Below are 19986 nucleotides of genomic sequence, written 5' to 3'. Positions count from 1 at the left end.
GTCATTGGTGTGGAGGAGATTTGCTGGATGTGTTGAGGACTTGCATTTTTATTCTTCTTCATCTCCTTATACATGAGGTGGTTTACTGAAAGAGAATATCCTAGATTTGGAAATATCTCATTTGGGGTTGAGGTACAAACTTCTGTATCTTCCTATTTTTGCCATCCCTTCTCCCCTAATCTTATTTCTGTTCAACTGTAACCCCTTTCTTTTACCACTGGAAGAGATCCCAAGAGGACTTGGGATGGACCGACCATACCAATGGGTAGAAAATGACTATTGATTGGGAGCTTTCTTTGTCCTTGTTAGTGTTCCATGAATTGTGCTCTAAGGAATCTAGTATTCCATATATCAAAAGGTATTCTACCTCAAACAGAATCTGTGTTCAAATGAGTTTGGGAAGTAAAGGGTTAAACAGAACTGCTGTAGGGCTTTTGAGGGCAGATTCCAGGGAGGTGTAAATCTGCAGGAGGTGGGTGTACTTAACCATGGGATACCACAGGGTTTAGGAAGAACTCAGTGTGGATACTTCAACTTTATAGGTGAATTGTAGCCTTTCAAAGTCCTGTTTCTGTCAGATTGGTTTTTTGAATCCAAACCTTGCTTAGAGGTGAGGGAAGGAAAGGAGGAAAGAGGTTAAGGCTGTAGGGGGTAGGGGTGTGGTGGAGGAAGCTGTAAGGCAGTGAAGGCATTTACAAACCCTGTGCTCTTAGAGCACCTTTGCTGATATGAATGAAGGAGAGCTGAGAGCATCCTGGTGTATGAATGATGATGATTCCTGCTGCAACAGAGGTAAGCAGGAAGGAGTCTGCATCTTGAAATGTGGAAATACTGTATTTTGCTGTCTTTATTCAAATACTGGGCATGCTGGCTGTTACTGAAATCTGTTTTCAAATTACTTTATGTTGACATAATGATGCATAAATGAAAGAAATATACAGGAAATAATTTTATGTAAGGGAAAAAAAGGTTAATGTTGGAGAATAAGAACTTTTACTGGAAGTGATAGGAATGATAAACAAGAGAGATAAGATCTAGCTCTGTTTTAGAGGTGAGAGCGGACATATTTCAGGACGGGTTTTGGCATGCTTTGGTTAATATCAGCATGTCTGAGTAGACAGTAGAAGCTGGGACTTGAATTTAGAAACTTCCATTTGAAGTAAGGTTGTCACTAAATGGGCAGATTGAGTTGCTCATTGCAGAAGCCAGTGGGCATGGCACCACATATCCTATGATTCTGTTCTGCACATAAAATAATTTCTGTAGTTATCTATAGGGCATCACCTAGAATTCAAGAATGAGACATAATCCTTGGAATACAATCTTGTGAAAGAAAGGCAGGGCTATTCTTTTGGAGGAACTGTTATACTCAGTAGACTATTGATAGAGGGAGGGCTCAGATAGGATGAATGAAGCAAGTCTAGGGAATTGGGATCAGACCTGAGACAGAGGGGCAGGGGCAGCCTGGAAACACAACCAGAGTGTTGGTCCAGAGCTATTGACATGACCTGTTTCAGGTCCTAGAGATTAGGATGAGACCTGATACTGACAATTTTTGGAGATGAAGAAGGAAGGTCAAGTGATTTTAAACATGGGAAGAGGAGGGAAGCAGGGATTGGGAATCTTGGATTGGAAAGATGGGATTGGGAAACTAGACACATAGAAGTTGGGGCACTTGGAGGTCTTTAGCCTTTCCTTTTGTGAGATTAAAATGTTACCATGACTTTCATCAAAACCCAGATTGGATCCAATGAACTCTTCTCTGAAACACCTCCCTTGGTGTTGTCAGAGAGATTTTGGGGAGCTAGGTGGGAAGGGCATATACCTATAGGGCCTCTGACATTCTGAATTGCACGGTAGTTTAGTTGGATTTGTCTTTTGTCTCAATGGTTGTTGCCTCCTTTTGGGTAGGGGTTATGAAATCAGAAGAAGAACACACAACTGTCATTTATTAAACTCCAATGGTGTGTCAAAGGCTTTAGAAATCACAAAAACCAAGAAGTAGGTGCCGCCATCTCCACTTTACAGAAAATACAACTAATATTCCAGAAGGTCAAATAGCTATTCAAGGACTCAGAGCTGATAGTGGAGAACCAGGATTCAGACCTAGACTTCTTGGCTCTAAACACTGTGTGCTTTCACCCAGATCAATGGCTCTCAACTGGAGAAGTCTCAAAAGATACTGAGGTGTATATCCTCCTCTTTGAATATTTGAATTCATTTCATCTGGGCTAGCATTTGGACATCTGTGTTTTTTGTTTTTGCTTCTGCATATAAGCTTATTTCTTTGAAATGAATTAATTATAATTTAAAAACATAGATTGAGGATCATCCATTCTCTTTTCCGTAATTGTACCAATTTACATTTCTACCAACAGTGTAATAGAGTTTTAATTTTTTGTTTTATTTTAATTCCAGTATAGTTAATATACAGTGTTATATTAGTTTCGGTTGTATAACACAGTGATTAAACAATTCCATACATCATCCAGTGCTCATTGCAATAAGTGCCTTCCTTAATCTCCATCACATATTTATTTCATCCATCCCTACCTCTCCTCTGGGAACCAAATTTGTTCTCTATAGTTAAGAGTCTGTTTCTTGGCTTATCTCCCTCTCTCTTTTTTGTCCTTTGCTCATTTTTTTCTTAAGTTCCATGTATGAGTGAAATCATATGAGATTTGCCTTTTTCTGACTGACCTATTTCACTTAGCATTATACTCCCTAGCTGCCTTCATGTCATTGCAAATGGCAAGATTTCATTCTTTTTAAAGGCTGAATAATATTCCATTGTAAATATATGTATATGCTATCTCTTCTTTATTCATTCATCTATCAATGGACACTTAGGCTACCATAATTTAGCTAAGATAGATCATGCTGCTATAAACATCAGGGTGCACATGTCCCTTTAAATTAGTATTTCTGTATGTTGGGGGTAAATACCCAGTGATATGATTCCTGAATAGTGGAGTAGTTCTATTTTTAACTTTCTAAGGACACTCCATACTGTTTGTCTGCACCAGTTTGCATTCCCACCAACAGTGCAAGAGGGTTCTAGTTTCTCCACACCCTTACCAATAGTCACTGTTTCTTGTGTTTTTGATTTTAGCCATTCTGACAGGTGTGAGGTGATACCTAAGTTTCTAAGTTTTGATTTGCATTTCCCTGGTGATGAGTGATGTTGAGCATCTTTTCATGTATCTGTTGGTCATCTGGATGTCTTTGGATAAATGTTTGGTCATTTCTTCTGCCCATTTTTAAATTGGATTATTTGGTTTTGGTGTTGATTTGTATAAGTTCTTCATATATTTTGGATATTAATGCTTTTATCAGATATGTCATTTGCAAATATCTTCTTCCATTCAGTAGGTTGTCTTTTAATTTTATTGATTGCTTCCTCCACTATGCAGAAGCTTTTATTTTGATGTAGTCCCAATAGTTTATTTTTGCTTTCATTTCCCTTGCCTCGGGAGACCTATCTAGAAAAATGTTGCTACTGCCAATGTCAGAGATATTACTGCTTGTGCTCTCTTCTAGGATTTTTATAGTTTTAGGTCTCACATTTAGGTGTTTAGGACATTTGTGTTTTTTAACTTCACTAGGTGAAGTTAATATGTAGCCAGGTCTGAGAATCCTGGCCCTCTGTCATGTCATGTTGTCTTTATTGCTATCCCTGTTTTCTAGTACAGCACTCATCTATGTTAGAGGTTCTAGACATGTTTATTGATTAGTTTAGAGGGTGTTTGTGACCAAATGGAAGAGCAGGGACTGGATGCCACTAGAAGTTATAAAGTGTTCCCTTAGAGGCTGAAATGAACACGATGTTTACCAGAAGACATAATTAAGGACCAGAGGGCTGCTATTCATTACATGCTTAGAGATGTTTTCCAAACCTTCCGTTGCAGGTGGCGTTGTCCTCAACCCAGCCTATTACGGCATGCCTGGCCATACCAACATTATGATCCATGAGGTGGGACATGTCCTGGGACTCTACCATGTCTTCAAAGGGGTCAGTGAGAGGGAATCCTGTGATGACCCCTGTAGGGAGACAGTGCCATCCATGGATACGGGGGACCTCTGTGCCGACACTGCCCCTACTCCCAAGAGTAAGCTGTGCCAGGACCCAGAGCCTACCAATGATACCTGTGGCTTCACCCACTTCCCAGGGGCTCCATTCAGTAACTACATGAGCTATACAGGTACCACAACAGTCTCGATGTGACTATTTTCTATTAAGATTATATGAGGGGCCCTTTGTGGCTGGGGTGGGGCATGGAGGTGTGGGAGGTAGAGAGGCCTATGCAGTCATTCATACCAGGACGCTGAAGTGTATTTATCATGGTATGTTCTTTTTTCTTGTATCTTTGAAGAACCTAAAGAATTATGAAGATATTAAGGGGTCTTGTGGACTGGAATCTCTGCTAGAGGTTGAAAGAAAAATACAGTTTTATCTTGGATAGTTTATTTTATTTTTAAAAAATATTTTTTATTTATTCATGAGAGACACACACAGAGAGAGAGAGAGAGAGAGAGAGGCAGAGACATAGGCAGAGGGAGAAGCAGGCTCTCCTAGGGGAGCCCAATGCAAGACTTGATCCCAGGACTCCAGGATCCTGACTTGAGCCGAAGGCAGATACTCAACACTGAGCCACCCAGGCATCCCTTATCTTGGAAAGTTTAAAAAGGGGACAAAACCAAAAGGTCTCCTGAGATTCCTTTGACCTTTAGAACTTGACTATTCTTGTTCTTGCCCATGTTCTTAGGCATTCATTTTGAAGCAGACTCCAACAGTGATGGGGAAGAAATTTCTGAGTTAAGGTGGCTCTGTGCTGTTTTTAAGTTGGTCAAGAAAGTGGACCTGGTTAATTTTAAGCTCAAGCTTAGGATTCCTTTTTATTTTGTTATTTTTTTTAAGGTATCATATTTGTTTCTTCCAACCTTTGCCAAGGGCTGGAACACCTGAGTGGCTCAGCGGTTGGGCATTTGCCTTCAGCTCAGGGCGTGATTCCAGAGACCCAGGATCGAGTCCCACATTGGGCTCCCTGCATGGAGCCTGCTTCTCCCTCTGCCTGAGTCTCTGCCTCGCTCTATCTCTGTGTCTCTCATGAATAAATAAATAAAATCTTAAAAAAAAAAAAAAACAACTCCAAAACACTAGCCAAGGGCTGATTGTTAGATTACCTACAAAAAAAAAAAAAAAAAAAAAAAAAAGATCCTGTCTGATTTAAAAAATGGTACTACTTTCCTGGCTCTGAGAACAACCCTATTACACTGGTCATTATCCTGGATTATGCCTCTTCCTTGTCCTCTTTTACCTTCCTCATTTCTGGCAAAAAGTAGTACTAATCATAGTCTCTTGACAAGGGACTCAAATTTATCTCTAAAAGTAAGGACTGATTTGATTTGATGATTATTCTAGGGAGAAGGAAGGAGATGATTTTTCTGTAAGGTCCAAGGGCTTGTTTGGTGATAAATTCTAGGACTAGCCAAAACAAAACAAAACAAAACAAACAAAAAAACCCCCTCAAAAACCAAAAAAACAAAAACCCCAAAACCAATAAAACACAAGACCTTGGTTATGCCTCAATCTGAAGGGAAGAAAAGAGTGATGAGCTGGTCCCGTTGTGACTTATCAATGTATTTCCATCCATGTCTCATTTTGGTATGTAATTCAGGTGCATTGAATTCATAAGGACCAGCATCCCAGTGGCCCTTGCCAGGGGAGACCAGACAATGGGGTGTAGAGGACAGAGCTCTTTAATTACTAGCTTTGAAGTGGGCAGAGAAAACATCTAAGAAATAGGGGACAGTGTTTGACTGGTGTGCTTTCATTTAAAAAGGCTCTGAATCTAGGATAACTCCTTTTCCAGCTTTATGAAAATTGTGTCTAACAGGGAGATGTGGCAGGCTCCAAAAATAAGGTTGGGACCTCCATTCCCAGTTGTACTGCATCCTTAATGTTTTGGCTCACTCTTTTTTTGAGCATCTCCACTGAATCCTCCCTAACCTTGGCAGAGTCACTGGGCATAAAGCAGGTGTCTGCAACTCCAGAAAAGTTCATGAATAAAAAGGCCATATGCTGAAACACTGCCATCTTGTGGTTTCCTGAATAAGTAACCATCAGTTCCGAGCAATCTACCCCGGGGTGTGTCTCACCCTGGCTCAGCCCAATAGCCAGGTAACGGTATTGCTTTAGGGATAAGCAAGCGCTATTCTCTGCCTTCTCTTTGCCCTTGCAACTTAGATACTCTCCGGAACAGAATGCATTTATTCATTTGACAAGACTTTATGGACGCCAGTAAGTGTGAGGCATTGTGTTGGGTGCTAGAAACTTAGGGTGCAAGCAAGGCAGACTTCAACCCTGCCTTGGTGGTCTTTGCAGGTTAAGACCTATATCTTTCTGTTTCTTCCTTTTTAAAAATTTTATCTCCACAGATGATGACTGCACCGACAGCTTCACCCCTAACCAAGTGGCCCGGATGCATTGCTATTTGGATCTTGTGTATCAGCAGTGGACTCAAAGTCAGAAGCCCACCCCCATTCCCATCCCACCCATGGTCATCGGGCAGACCCACACATCCCTCACCATCCACTGGCTTCCTCCAATTAGTGGGGTTGTGTATGACAGGTGAGAGAGGCGCTTGCCACAGATGAGCTGCTCTGTGTTCTCTGTGGCATTTCTTATGCACAAGGGGAAGAGCATGAAGTGAGGGGAGCCCCAGTTTGGAATGATAAACAGGTACACCGCTGCTCAGGGCTGCCCTGCCATCCTGCTCAGCCCTCACCTCCTTAGCAGAGCTCAAAGGGCTCTCCCATGGCTCATCGCATGTGCTCACTCCTTGGTGAGGGGCCTGTCATGTGTTTCCTTCAGAATGTCCTATCTGGCAGGCTTCTAGGAGCCATGAAGAGGTGGCATTTGCTACCTGTCCAGGTCAGTCATTGCTGCCTGGTGTGAGAGTGGAGCAGAGCCTTGCTACTTGCACAGTGGTGTTGGGGGAAGAAGGTAAGGTGCGTTCCTTCAGGCAGTTCTGGGCAGGGTGGGGTGGGGTGGCAGGCTATGCACAGGGCCTTCACCAGCTTCTGTGGTGTTTCTAATGCCTTCTCTTCTTCCTGTTGTACCTGGTAACTCTCCTGCTTATAGCTACTGCTCTGTGGAACCATCATTATCTGTGTATTTTCGGACGCCTGATACTTTTTTTTTTTTTTAAGGGAATCATTCTATCTAAAATGAGCTTTTCTTTACTCTTTGTGTATTGGTATAAATGAATACTGGGGAAAGTTTTGTAAAAAGGAGAGAAGATAGGAAAAGCATTTCATCTGACAGTTGGTGGGAGGATGGGGGAATGTGGTTTATCCGAGCAGGGCCAGAACTCCATCCCTGTGGCCCGTGCAGGCTCTCCACTTTGAAGCTCCACTGTATTTTAGATAACAACAGCAGCTCTTGTATATGGGGCCGCCTTTGTGGGAAGCGCTGGGCCAGATATGTTCCCTGAAGCTGTGTTATTCAGTGCTTGAGGTAAGCACATACAACTCCTGCTGTGTGAGTGAGAAATCCAAAGCACAGAAACAGACGGTGGCAAGCCCAAGACCCCCACAACTGAGTAGAGGCGAATGTGGGGCATCCACTGGAATTTCAGAAATGGGAAACCTAGAATAAATTATTTCTTTGCATTTCGAGCTTTCGTGTTCAGCAGGCAGGTAACCCCTCTTCTAAGTGTCATACTTCCCCACTGGGTATCAGGCCCCAGCCATGGAGCTGGATGTCCCTGGGGCATGTTTCCATGTCCTACATCTTTCCTGAAAGCCTGGGAGAGAAGACAGGGGGACACAGGGATGAGAGGAAGCAAGTGAATCATTTTTCAAAGTGGTGCTCCCAGCCTTCTGGATCTTGGTACCTGTCCTCAATACCCGACGTACACTTAATGCGCAGCATCGCTTAGAACTTAACAATCCTAGAAAGCAGTTTTGATTGTCATCAGCGCCCAAGCTTTCATAGGCTCCATCTGTGAGTCAACAAATGTGATGTTGTGATGTGTTTAAGAATCTTCTTCCTGCAAGTGTGACCCTGTGTGGCTCTGGTCAGACTGGCTGAACAGTAAGTCTTCTGTGGGCATGTGCACACTGGAGTTTTATATCAGTTTATGTAACACATGTAAACAATTTAATCTTTCAATTCTCCTTCTGGTACAAACGTTACGATAAAGCAGACATCAGTACTGGCATGCTGCAACTCTGTTGGCAGAAAAGGCTGTAATTTGCTTCCTTTTCTCAGCTAGGTGGGCCACAGTATGGAGGCCTCCCAACGTGTGTGTCAGGGAGACTCACGTCACGTACCCAGCGATTTGAGTCATGCTTAGAGTTATGTTTACTCCTCCCCAGTAGGTGTTTGGAATTCTTATGTCAGAGAGGAGCCCAACCACGCACTCAGCAGCGGCCCCGGAGAGGCCAAGTACATCAAGGAAATGTGGTTTGGAGTTGTGTCCACACTAGAAGTGGGTGCTGACCAGAGTCAGAGGTTGGAGTTAACTGCACCTTTTCATTGCCAAAGTACTGGACGCTTGATGGTTTGGGGGAGCTTGCTCAAAGGAATTAAGGAACTTGCTGTGACCTTAGCCAATTGACTTAATCTCTCTGAGCCTGAGTGTCCTCATTTGTAACCACAGAGTTCTTGTAGGGATTAGAAATGATTTATGAAAAGCACCTAGTTACACAATGCCAGACATATAAGGTGCTGAGAAATGGCAACTGGGAAAAAAAGGGAGCTGGTAACATAATTATTACCTCTATTTAACAAGTATATTATTTTTCTAGTGTATTATAAGACTCATTTTTTCTCTCTCTGTGAGAGGCCTTGACTTGATGTCTTCATTTTCAGATGCATCATTCACAATTGGGCTTCTAAAAACATTCTACATATCAGAGATGAGCCTCATCAAGTGATGTCCCTTGTTATTTAGTGGTTAAAGGGCTCTTTGTATGCTGTGCTAATAGTCTCAGGGATGCCCATGAAACAAGCTCTCACAGAGGAATTGCTGAGGCTGGTCCCTGTGCTAACTGCTGGGCATAGAAAGAATAGAGCTTGGTCTGGACCTGCACACAGGCAAAGGAGAGAATGGGAGTGGGATTTTCAAAACCACAGAGCAATGCCTGAAGACAGGAGCCAGAGGCTGCAGTGGGTGCATAGAGGATAGTGTGCCTGCCATGCAGAGGAGTAAAACTAAGTGCCACTACAAAGGTTATACTTAAATAGGCTCTGAGGGATGAGTAAGAGTTTGCTAAGCAGAGAGACTTGAAAAGGCTATTTGTCAGGAGAGAAAAGAGCATGTTTCAGCGAGCTGTGAGAAGGGTTTGATGTATCTGAGGAATGGTGATTAGTTCATTGTGCTGGGAACATAAATTCATAGACGAGCTCAAATAAGTAAGGCTGGAGTTAGCTAGTGAAGAACCTTGGATCATAGTAAGAAATTTGAATGTATTCCCCATAGGTGATGAAGAGCTAAGGGGCATCACATTTCATACAACTTTTATTTTATATATATAATTTAAAGTAGGGAGTTTAAAACATAAGACCACATATAGCTAATAAGTCTACTCTTAAAATTGCTGTCTGTTTTAGTTGGGGGAACGTGAGGGGCCTTTGGATGACTTACTGAAAATCAGCCTAGTAAGGAGTTTTGTGTTGAAAGATTCAGATTATAATTATTTTGTGTTGAATGTTTCTAGGATAGAAGCTGCCCACTTTCATCTCCACAGGCTGCCTTTATGACTTAGTTAAATTCTTCTGCTTCATAACCTTGAGATTTTCATGTCACTGTGAATTTTTAAAAGATGAGGTCTATACAAGAGGGAAATGAGTTGAGAAATAGCTGTTCCCAGGTCCCCTAGGGCCTTTCTACCTATCACCACTCCCCACCACTAGAGGCCTTCCGAATTTCATGAACCCTGTTCATCCTACTGCTTCTCCTTACTTCCCCTCCTCCTTTATCTTTCCAGGGTCCCAGGCAGTGTGTGTGGTGCCTGCACTGAAGATGGAACATTCCGTCAGTATGTACACACAGCTTCCTCCCGGCGTGTGTGTGACTCCTCAGGTTACTGGACTCCAGAGGAGGCTGTGGGTAAAGGACCAGAGTTTTTTTTGTTTATACTTATTGGCTGCTGAGAATGGGGGTGGGAGTAAAGGGCGGAATGGTGGCATGGTGAGAAAGAAGTTTTGTGTATGTGTGCGTGTGTATGACAGAAAGAGGGAGAGGGAGAGAGGGAGAGAGGGAGAGAGAGAGAGAGAGAGAGAGACAGAGAGAGAGATTTGCTGGATATCTCCAGGGGCCTGGAAAAGACTCTGCCTGGTACCCTTGTATGTCCCACATGTGATTAGCATGGGGGCCCAATGGCTGTGGTGAAGCAGAGGTCAGCATAGAGGACAGAGGGATGGAGAAGACAGCAGAGTTCAGGGGGTGGCTTCAGGGTGAGAGTTCAGACCTTCAGTGTTACACACACCTACCAGCCCATGGAGCAGCCTTGCCACATAACAATGTAAGCTGATCTCTATCGGGAGAGTAATAGAGAACACATTGCAGGGAACGCTGATGCACACACAGCCCAAACTGGTCTGGATGGGGGTGGGGTGGACTAGGTGTTCCAGACTCATCGTTCTCATTTACGTTATTTTACGAGTCTCTTAATCATGAGTACTGGTTGTGCTTTGGATGTGATCTTAGTTAGGCTCTAGGAGGGGGAAAATGTTTTTAGCTGTCCCTTTCCCTGCTCCTCACCCTACTTCTCATTTAATATTCCCTCATATGTATATCGAGGCTTCTAGAACAAATTGTAGCTGAATGTCATTCCGGTTCAAGTCCAGAAAATACTGTTGCGAGTTTTAGTACCTTCTGTTGAATGGCTTAGTTTCTTCCATCACCACCATCTTTAATGTTTACCTAGTTATCATCTTTTTCTTGTATTTATTAAGATCCTAAAAACTACTTAGATGCGTTGGACACAGTCCTATTTGAGTTAGTTTGCAGTCCTGACTCTGACCAAAAAAGGGAGGACATTGGTTTTAGAGTCAACAGTGTCTATAAAATGTCCCCTTGAGCTCCCACTTACAGGAGAAATTGGGAGAGAGACAATGTACTTGATTTTGATTGACCAGATGGAACTTTTTTCAAATGAGAGTTTTCAAGGAAGAATGGAAAATGACTATAAAATTCACATTGGTATTATGTTGGACTCATGTAGAGGTCGACATTTCATAAAATGCCATTTCTGTGGCAAACAAATTGCCTTGTGCTAGTTTTAATGCCCATTCAACTCCCTGGCCCTGCACTTCTCTTTTTAATTCTTGGCAAAATTTAAAGTTATGTGGTAGAGGTGAAAGGAATTAGAAGTTCTGGGTTCTAATTCTTGTATCTTGAGGCAAACCAGTCAACATCCTAGGCCTCTGCTTCATGTCTTAATGTGAGATTGTGATAAAAACTTTCTGAGACAGCACCACAGTAGAGTTGGCTTCCAAGGGTTTTTACTCTAGTTTTGGAGATGACTATTGGAAAATACTGCTAAGAAATACTAGTCTTCCTTTGCTTTGGAAAGATGGAGAACCTAGTCATTTAAAATATACACAATGAAAATGATTGAATCCCCAGCAGAGTGTGCACAAACACATAGATTTACAGATATGGTCAACATATGCTTAATGACACTTAATTAACACCAACTACTTTCTAAAATGCTATGAGGAATAGGAAATTGAACCAGACACATTCCCTGCATAAATATCATCTTTCTGGAGATAACTTCCCTATCTCTATTATCCAAAAGAGTCCCTAGCCCCACCCCATCATTCTCTAGTCCTTTATCCTTCTTCATTTTTCTTTAAAGATGCCATTACCACTTTATCTATTTAGTTTTGTATCTATCACCCTACCATAAGCATTATAATGGTGGGACCTTTATCTTTCTTGTTTGCTACCCTATATCCAATACCTAGGTCAGTGCTAGGTGCGAAAGAGTTACAAAGTCAAGTTTTGTTGAACGGATGAATATAAATAAATGAATAGATTCACAGTATAGGCAGATGATAAGGCCAGATGTAATACACATATACACACATACATGCACATTTGAACTTGTTTCCTCTGGGCTTTGAAACATTCTTTATTTTCCAAATTCGAAAGGGCTAAATAATTCTACTTTTGCAAATGTAGTTTGCAAATGTTCCCAGGGAACATTTGTATAGATCTTCTATACTAACCTAGTAAGCCATGGGTTAAATAGTGCTTATTTCATAAGTGAGGAAATCAAGGCTTTATAAAGACTTGCCAAGGTCACACAGTATAATGGCACAACACCTATCAGAGTGTAACTCTGCTGATTCCTAATTCAGCACTTCTTTCTCAAATTCCCCTTATGTGGTATGAAAGAAGACCACTTATATATATTTCCACGGAATTGACCTTAATATAGTTGCAATATTTGATTTTTTACCATCCCATTTTTACTTAGCTACTGAGTGTCCATTCCCCCCAACCCCCGCTCAAGAATACATGTCTCTATTTTCTACCTGCAGTTGCCTCTGTGCAGTGACCTAACTGCTCACACATACCTGAACAGGAAAATTTCAAGATATGGTTTTAAAATTTGGATAACAATCAGTTGGAAGGACTGCTAAGATCACTTAGGGAATTAAAAGAGTTGTACCAAGAGCCTAGTTAAATAGAACGCAGTGACACACTGAAACCAACATTGGCCTTATGAATAAGTAAAACGGGGTTTCAGAAGCATGAGTTTATCATAAATTATTGATAAACTAAATAGAAATAATTCTCCTCTGCTCAAGGACTCTTGAAGGACATGGCCTACCTTCTCTTGCAGCAGCCTCATGTTTCCACAAGGGATCTGGGCCACTCCATTCTCTCTCTCTCTTTTTTTTTTTTTTTTTTTTCACTCCATTCTTAATGCCTTGCTGGACTTCTCTTGTTAAAGGCATCATGTGGAGGGGCTATGGAGCATATACATAGTACTTTTACATCATTATAACTTTGTCCTCAGTAGTCCTTAGGATCTAGCCCACTAAGTTGACCAACTTCTGTAGGCATTAGCTCAAAGCTCTCTGCCTCATTCTTCTTTCTGGTGGCTCATATGAGCTACTCATTTTCAGACTTAATGGGAACTCCTAATGTATCTTTCTTTCTTTGCTCTCCTCCAGGGCCTCCAGATGTGGACCAGCCCTGTGAGCCAAGCTTGCAGGCCTGGAGTCCAGAGCTCCACCTGTACCACATGAACATGACGGTGCCCTGCCCTGCGGAAGGCTGTAGCCTGGAGCTGCTCTTCCAGCACCCAGTCCAAGCTGACACCCTTACCCTCTGGGTCACCTACCTCTCCATGGACTCCTCCCAGGCACTTTTTGACACAGAGATCTTGCTGGAACACCAGGATTCTGTGCACCTGGGCCCCTTAGATACTTTCTGTGACACCCCACTCACTATCAAACTGCATGTTGATGGGAAGGTCTCGGGGGTGAAGGTCTACACCTTTGATGAGCGGATGGAAATTGATGCAGCTCTGCTGACTTCCCAGCCCCATAGTCCCTTGTGTTCTGGATGCAGGCCTGTGAAGTACCAGGTTCTTCGTGAGCCCCCATTTGCCAATGGCTTACCCATGGTGGTGACAAATCCTCACAGGAAGTTCATGGATGTGTAAGTTGGGCAGTAGAGCTCTTTAAACCATGGGGCTTCCTGGGGTTCTGGGAGTGGGTTATGCTTTCCCTTTTCTCACTTTTTTTCATTCTGACATGCCTTTAGTTAGAGAAATGTTCAGAATCTCAGAGAAGATTTTTTATTCTAAGGCAGCATATCTGAGATGAAGAAAAATATTCCCCAGAAAGGGGCCAGTGGGTGTTCTGACTCATGTTGCCATCATTAGGATTATAGAAAAAAAAAAGAGGTTCTTACATGAGTGCTTTTGCTGGACTGAAAATATTTGCCACAAATAAGTTGGTCATAGTCCATTTCTATCTGATGAAACAGTTTAAATTTTGATTCCTTGTTACTTTTGGATAATCTGCCACAGCTCCTCTAACATTTGAAGATTGTAGTCGAGTCTTCTGTAGCTATGCAAGGAAGCCAAGACTCCTGCAGACACTTCTTCATTTTGAGACTCATTCCTTTTGTGTGTTTCACACTTCCCTCCTTTTCTCCTGCCTCTTTCCCTCTCTCTCTCTTCCAACCCTCCTCTTTCTCTTTCTTTCTTCTGTTCCTTCCCCATGTTGTGAGTTCCGCTGTGTTCTTGACTCTGTGTGCTTGGTGGTGGGGATACAGACTAAGGTAAGATCACTGGCTCAAAAGAGTTCCAGGTGTAACATAGGAGGTTGGTATCCCCAAAAGCAAATTACTCCCACTTCAAAAGTTTCAGAGACTGCCCTGAGGGCACAACTTGGGGTAAGACGGAAGTTTTATCGGCAGGACAATATTAGTTTTTGCTGCATTGGAAATAATCACAAAATGAAGTGGGTTAAACTGACAAACTTTTTTTTTTTTTTTTTAATGATTCTGTGGACTGGCTAGGTGCTCTCATCTGGACTGATATGGCCAGGGCAAGCTCATGTACACACTAGGGTACATGGCTGGAGTGACTGGGAAGATGAAGGCTTCTTTCCAGATGACTTCTCATTCCCTGGTAGCCTTCACACCAACGCCCTTCTTGGATCTTCCAGGGTGGGCTTGTTCTGGTTCCTGTAGTGGTGGCAGGGCTCCAGCAGCAGGGAGGGCATTACCTTACTCATGATGATGTTCCACTAGCCAAAGCAAATCACGTAGCCGATTCCCAATTGAATGGGTAGCAAAATGGACTCCATCTCTTGGTGGGAGGAGCAGCAAAGTCACATTGCTGAGGGGCGTGAAACCGGGGAGTCTACCGCAGCAACACGCAAGTAGAGGACATTGTTCACCTTGAGCTTTACTACATTTTTCTTTTCATACTTGCTCTCTGCACTAGATCTAGAAGACAATGAAATGGATGCAAAGCTAATGCAAGTGAAAGGAGAGATCACAGGACAGATTTAAAAGTAAAAATTAGTTTTCAAGCTTCTCTAATAAGGCAGTTAAAATGATATTTGGCATCTAACATGCTATCCACATATCACTCAGACACATACACACACAGAATATTTAAGGTCAATAATATCTCATGTTATGGATGAGAAAACTAAGGGTTAACCTTAATTTGGTTGAACAGTGCTAGTCGTGGAGGACACAAGATTAAAATCCAATTTCCTTTTATAAACCCAGATCATTGAAGGTTGGAGCTGCCTGCTGCTGAGTTTTCTCCACAAGAAGTGTCAACACATTTTGACACTACTGTCCAATCCTTTCCCAGCCGCAGGGCAGTGTAAGACTTTTGTGTGTGGCTGGATGAGAAGTCTATAGAAACCACCCTGCAGAGGGAAGCCATCAGAACTGATTGGGATATAAAATTTGTTTTACTTTTGAAATAATCTGGCACTCTTGTGAAAAGATTGCTTTCCAAAAGAAAGCTGATATGGAAATATGAAAGTCTTTAATTAATATTTAGGTGCCTTTCCTATTAAAATAACAAAAGCCAGTACAGAGATTTTTGAAGATGTTTTTGAAGCCCCATGATATTTCCCATTTGCCGGTTGCAGCATCAAGCGAGAGGGGTGCAGGCTTTGTGGCTGAGTTGAAGAATCTGTTGAAGAAGAGAGGGTGGGAGCAAGAGATTTCTTGTGGCCATCAGGGCAGTCCCCGAAACCCTTTGAGATCCTGTCCTCCTAAGTCACCTCCATTCTAACTTGACTTTGCCAATTGTTTTCCAATAAGGGCAGGCACCAGATGAGGGAAAGGGGACAGAATCTGTTTTTGGCCACAGCAGCTCCCCTCTTGAGCCCCTGATCCCACCTAAATGTCCACTCTTTCCTGCTCTCCACCTGATCAGTACACTTGGGTTCTCGAGGGAGTCTGATAAACTCCTTCCATCTCTAATGTCAACCAGTAAAACTCCACTCCTGGCACTGATGCATTTTGGCAGCCTTAGAGGTGGGGAACACTCTAACCTATTTCTAGCTATAGGATTTCTGGCACCCCACCCCAAAATGATGGTGGAAGATGTTCTCACCTCCTTCTGGGAGAGCATTCATCCTTCCTTCTAAGTTCTTTAAGGTAAGAATTCTCTTGAAAGACAAGAAAACTGTGATCCGCAGACCCAGGAAGGGCTTTCTGTGCCCAAACCCTGAAGCTTTCCTCTTCAGTTTCTTTGATTACTTCAAAGATACAGAAGACCAGTTTTCCAATCACTACTTGTTGTTCTTTTTAACACAATAAAGGTATACTTGACATGCAGTCCTCCTAGATTTTTCAGGACTATTCATTAATTCAGTGGTACTTCAGCCAGTATTTATGGCACAATCACTCCGTGGAATGTACTAGGAACATGGAGACCAATAGGCTTTCAGACATTTTGCTGCTGTGTCAGACTGTGCCCTGATCTTTGTTTCACAATACGTGGCATATGTTTAACATTTATGTTCCCCATAAATATCTTTTAAACTCCTGCAAGCCATCTGCAAAGGACCCAGGGCAACATCTCGCTTTCTGGATGTGGTGGTCATGGCTCATTGGTTTCCACAGGGAGGTCACACCTGGACAGATGTATCGATACCAGGTTCAAGCTGCAGCTGAAACAGAACTAGGAGAAGCTTCACCTCCGCTGAACCACATCCATGGAGCTCCTTATTGTGGAGATGGGAAGGTGTCAGGGTGAGTATCAGGTGCATGGGAATGTGTGAGCAAGAATGCCCTGCCCTGCTCTGACCAGGAGTGTTAATCTTGAGTTTTAGTTTGACTTGTTCAGGAAATTGGGAGGCATTGTGTGATTCTAGCATTAAACAAAATCTAGGACCAGGTAGTGATCCTGAGAGGTCACACACATCTTAGTTAAGGAGAAGCTCACTTTTATTTAGAGCTCACCACGGAGTATTGAGATATTGGGGCTGATTCAGGGTAGGGGGCGGGTCTTAAAGTTTCAGAGAACAACAACTGCTGGGCAGTGATTAAGGGAAGGAGTTTATAGGGGAGAAGGTTACTTGTCAAATGATGATAAGGACGATAGGAGAGCATCTTTTGGATCAGTGGCCTATCTTATGCTACTAACACTGTGTGACCTGAGGAAAGCCAGTATAGCTTTCTGAGCTTCACTGGCTCATGTGGCCCCTGGAAGACCTGACTGTGATGGAATTTACATCCATTCTGTAAAACCACCAAGGTAAAGATGAAATTACTACTTTGGCTTTTGAACATACCATGTTCCCTTTTTCTGTTGCCCTTTGTGCTATCAGCCTAGGTGACTAATTCACTCTGGTTTATCTGGGACTTTCCCAAATCTAGCCCTGAAAACTCCCATGTCCCACCAGTCACCCTATACTCATCTATCCTGAATGCTCATCTCTCCTAATACATTAGTTATATAGAGCTGTAGGGGTAGGAGGCTGGATGGCCAGGCATGCTGATTATCTTCGATTCTGCATCCTAATAAGATGGCATACTTTTGATTTCCCAGACTAGGTGAAAATACATAATATCCTGAAGCCCCAATAGAAAGAATTCTGTAGCCTTTCTTGGGATTCCCCTCCATCACTTAACAATCAATAAACACTGCTGAGTCTCTTGATCTTCTAAGATTTTTAACTTGTGGTTTAAGCCAAACCTTGTTAACACCCAGACCTGGCTAGTTGGCTTCCAACTTCTTCCTAATGCAGGCTCAGCTTTCCAGCCCCCTCATTCAATTGGGGCTGCCTCCCAGGCACACAGAATAACTCTGGCTGCTGTTGGTGCTGTCTTTGCTCCAGTTGCCTCATTCTAAGTCTGCAAGCTGCCACTTACAGTGTCTGTGGGGCTTGGTTACCATTACTACCCAGCCAGAGCCCTCCTTGAGCAAAACACTCTGCCCCATGTTACAGTATCTCTTACAGCACTTCTCTGTTGGTGGCTTCCTTGAGGCCCCAGGATGCCATCTCGCTTGGAGGTCTGGGGCAGCAAAGGGTGAAGAGCTGTCTTCCTAAGTTGCTCTAGCACGTTTTCTCCTGTGCCTTGAAACAGCTTCACCTGAAGCAGCAGCTGCTTGGCTAGTGGGCCTCACAAGATTCCTCCTTCAAGCACTCCTTTATACTTCTGCATAATACTTCTGTATTCCCTCTCTGCAAAGTGCCATACTTGGTTCTGCCATCCAGTGGGAAGGGATCTATGAATTGCAGCTTTGCTCAGCCGGAGGCCCTCCATTATACATACAAAGAGAGATATGAATTGTTTAATCCACTGTTTTAAACTTGAGAAACATATAGATTCAATCTCAAATCCCGAAGAAGTCATGCTGAGACTCTAGTTTTAATAATTTTTTTGTCATGTTGGGTAACACTATAATAAGACTATCAAAACAAACATGGTAGGAGACCCTGAACTGGGGACTTATGTTCACGAGGAAGTGATCATCTCAATCTGTCCAGTGTGGGATGTCTCAGCCACATGTGCTGTCAGGCCTTTGAAATGTGGCAAATGCAGCTAAGAAACTGAATTTTATTTAATTTTAAGTAATTTAAATTCAATTTAAAAACTTGATTCAGTTATCAGAAAACTTTTAAGTATTTTTGGAAGAACTTGGGTAGGTGAATCTAAATACAGATCAAGTGTTTAAACTCATGTGTTGTAAGTGAAAAAACACATCAGGTTTCTTTTTTTTTTTCACAGCAGGTTTCAAAGATGTAGGATGCATAAAAAAGAATGTGACATGCTTCACTAATAATTTTTATACTGATTACATACTAAAATGACAGTATTTTAGATGCGTTGGGTTAGATGAAATGTATTATTAAAACTAACTTCACCTGTTTTTTTTAAATGTGACTACTAGAAAATTTAAAATGATATGCATTGCTCTCATGTTTCTACTGGGCAGCTGTGCATGAGATAATATAAAACATGCTTATATTTGCCGTTAAGATTATCTTCAAAATAAAAATGAATTTGAAGTATCCTTAATTTCTTCACTCATGTTTTTCATATCTCTGTTATCTTCTCTCCATTTACATCCTACCATTTAAAATATTATTATGTAATTACATTTATAGCATGCTTTTAATTCATTTTAAAGCATCTTCATATGTAATTACTTAATCTTTACTCCATCCCTGTGAAGAGGTATACTTTAAACAGTGGTTAGAGCTATTAGTATTTCCTAGGTCTTTATCTACTTGAGTTAAAATATGCGTCCATTTTGGACATGGTGCAATGTCAAGAAGAAAAAAAATGGTAACCATAAACCCATTTTTTAAAAGATTTGTTTATTTGAGAGAGAGAAAGAGAGAGTGCTCGAGTGTGAGCAGTGGAAGGGGAGAAGGAGAGGGAGAGGGTCTCCAGCAGACTCTCTGCTGAGCATGAAACCCAATCCAGGGCTTGTTCCCATGACCCAGAGATCAAGACCTGAGGTGAAATCAAGAGTCAGATGCTCAACCAACTGGGCCACTCTAACCCTCAATCCATTTTACATCAGCCACATCTATTACCAATTTTGTTCCCATAACATGCTTCCTGTAGTCCTTGGTCTAAAGTGACTCTCTCACCCTAATCCAATTAGTCATCAGCTGTGTCAGGATTTGAGGTTCAAAACAAAACAATGACCATTTCTTCTCCCACTATTCATTTCTCTCCTGCAATATGTGATAGCTGCCACCACGTAGTGGTAGGGAGTGAGGACCAGGAACGAGCCTTAGTTTTGCTCAGGACTGAGACCAAGCAACAATCAGGCTGCTGATTCCTTGGTATATAAAACAGGAGCTACAAAACCCTAACTTCAACAACAACCACATCTAGATAGAATAAAGCAGTGAAAACAGTAAACATGAATAGAAAACAGAATCCCGCATAGACAGGTAGCTTTATCCTCACCAAAGCAGCTCACTCATCGTAGGGCTGGTATGTGTTTTCT

General features: G+C 42.2%; 1 protein-coding gene across 3 annotated transcripts in view; it reads left to right on the top strand.

Annotated features, from left to right (window-relative positions):
• PAPPA2 (pappalysin 2) overlaps nucleotides 1-19986 on the top strand; it is a 268840-nt gene that overhangs the window by 116980 nt on the left and 131874 nt on the right. For all 3 annotated transcript variants that reach the window (XR_004817712.2, XM_025430216.3, XM_035719433.2), the window contains 5 exons: nucleotides 3909-4202; nucleotides 6439-6631; nucleotides 9997-10118; nucleotides 13202-13691; nucleotides 16638-16766. Coding sequence is in view for 2 of the 3 variants with exons in the window: in XM_025430216.3 (XP_025286001.1) it covers nucleotides 3909-4202; nucleotides 6439-6631; nucleotides 9997-10118; nucleotides 13202-13691; nucleotides 16638-16766 (1228 nt within the window). In the remaining variant the exon portion in view is untranslated. The remainder of the gene's footprint in view (nucleotides 1-3908; nucleotides 4203-6438; nucleotides 6632-9996; nucleotides 10119-13201; nucleotides 13692-16637; nucleotides 16767-19986) is intronic.

The sequence above is a fragment of the Canis lupus genome, chromosome 7 (genome assembly GCF_003254725.2).
Source record: "Canis lupus dingo isolate Sandy chromosome 7, ASM325472v2, whole genome shotgun sequence".
Classification (NCBI taxonomy): Eukaryota; Metazoa; Chordata; class Mammalia; order Carnivora; family Canidae; genus Canis; species Canis lupus.
The sequence above is the reverse complement of the archived record's forward strand: the minus strand, read 5'-3'. Positions and strand labels throughout refer to the sequence as shown.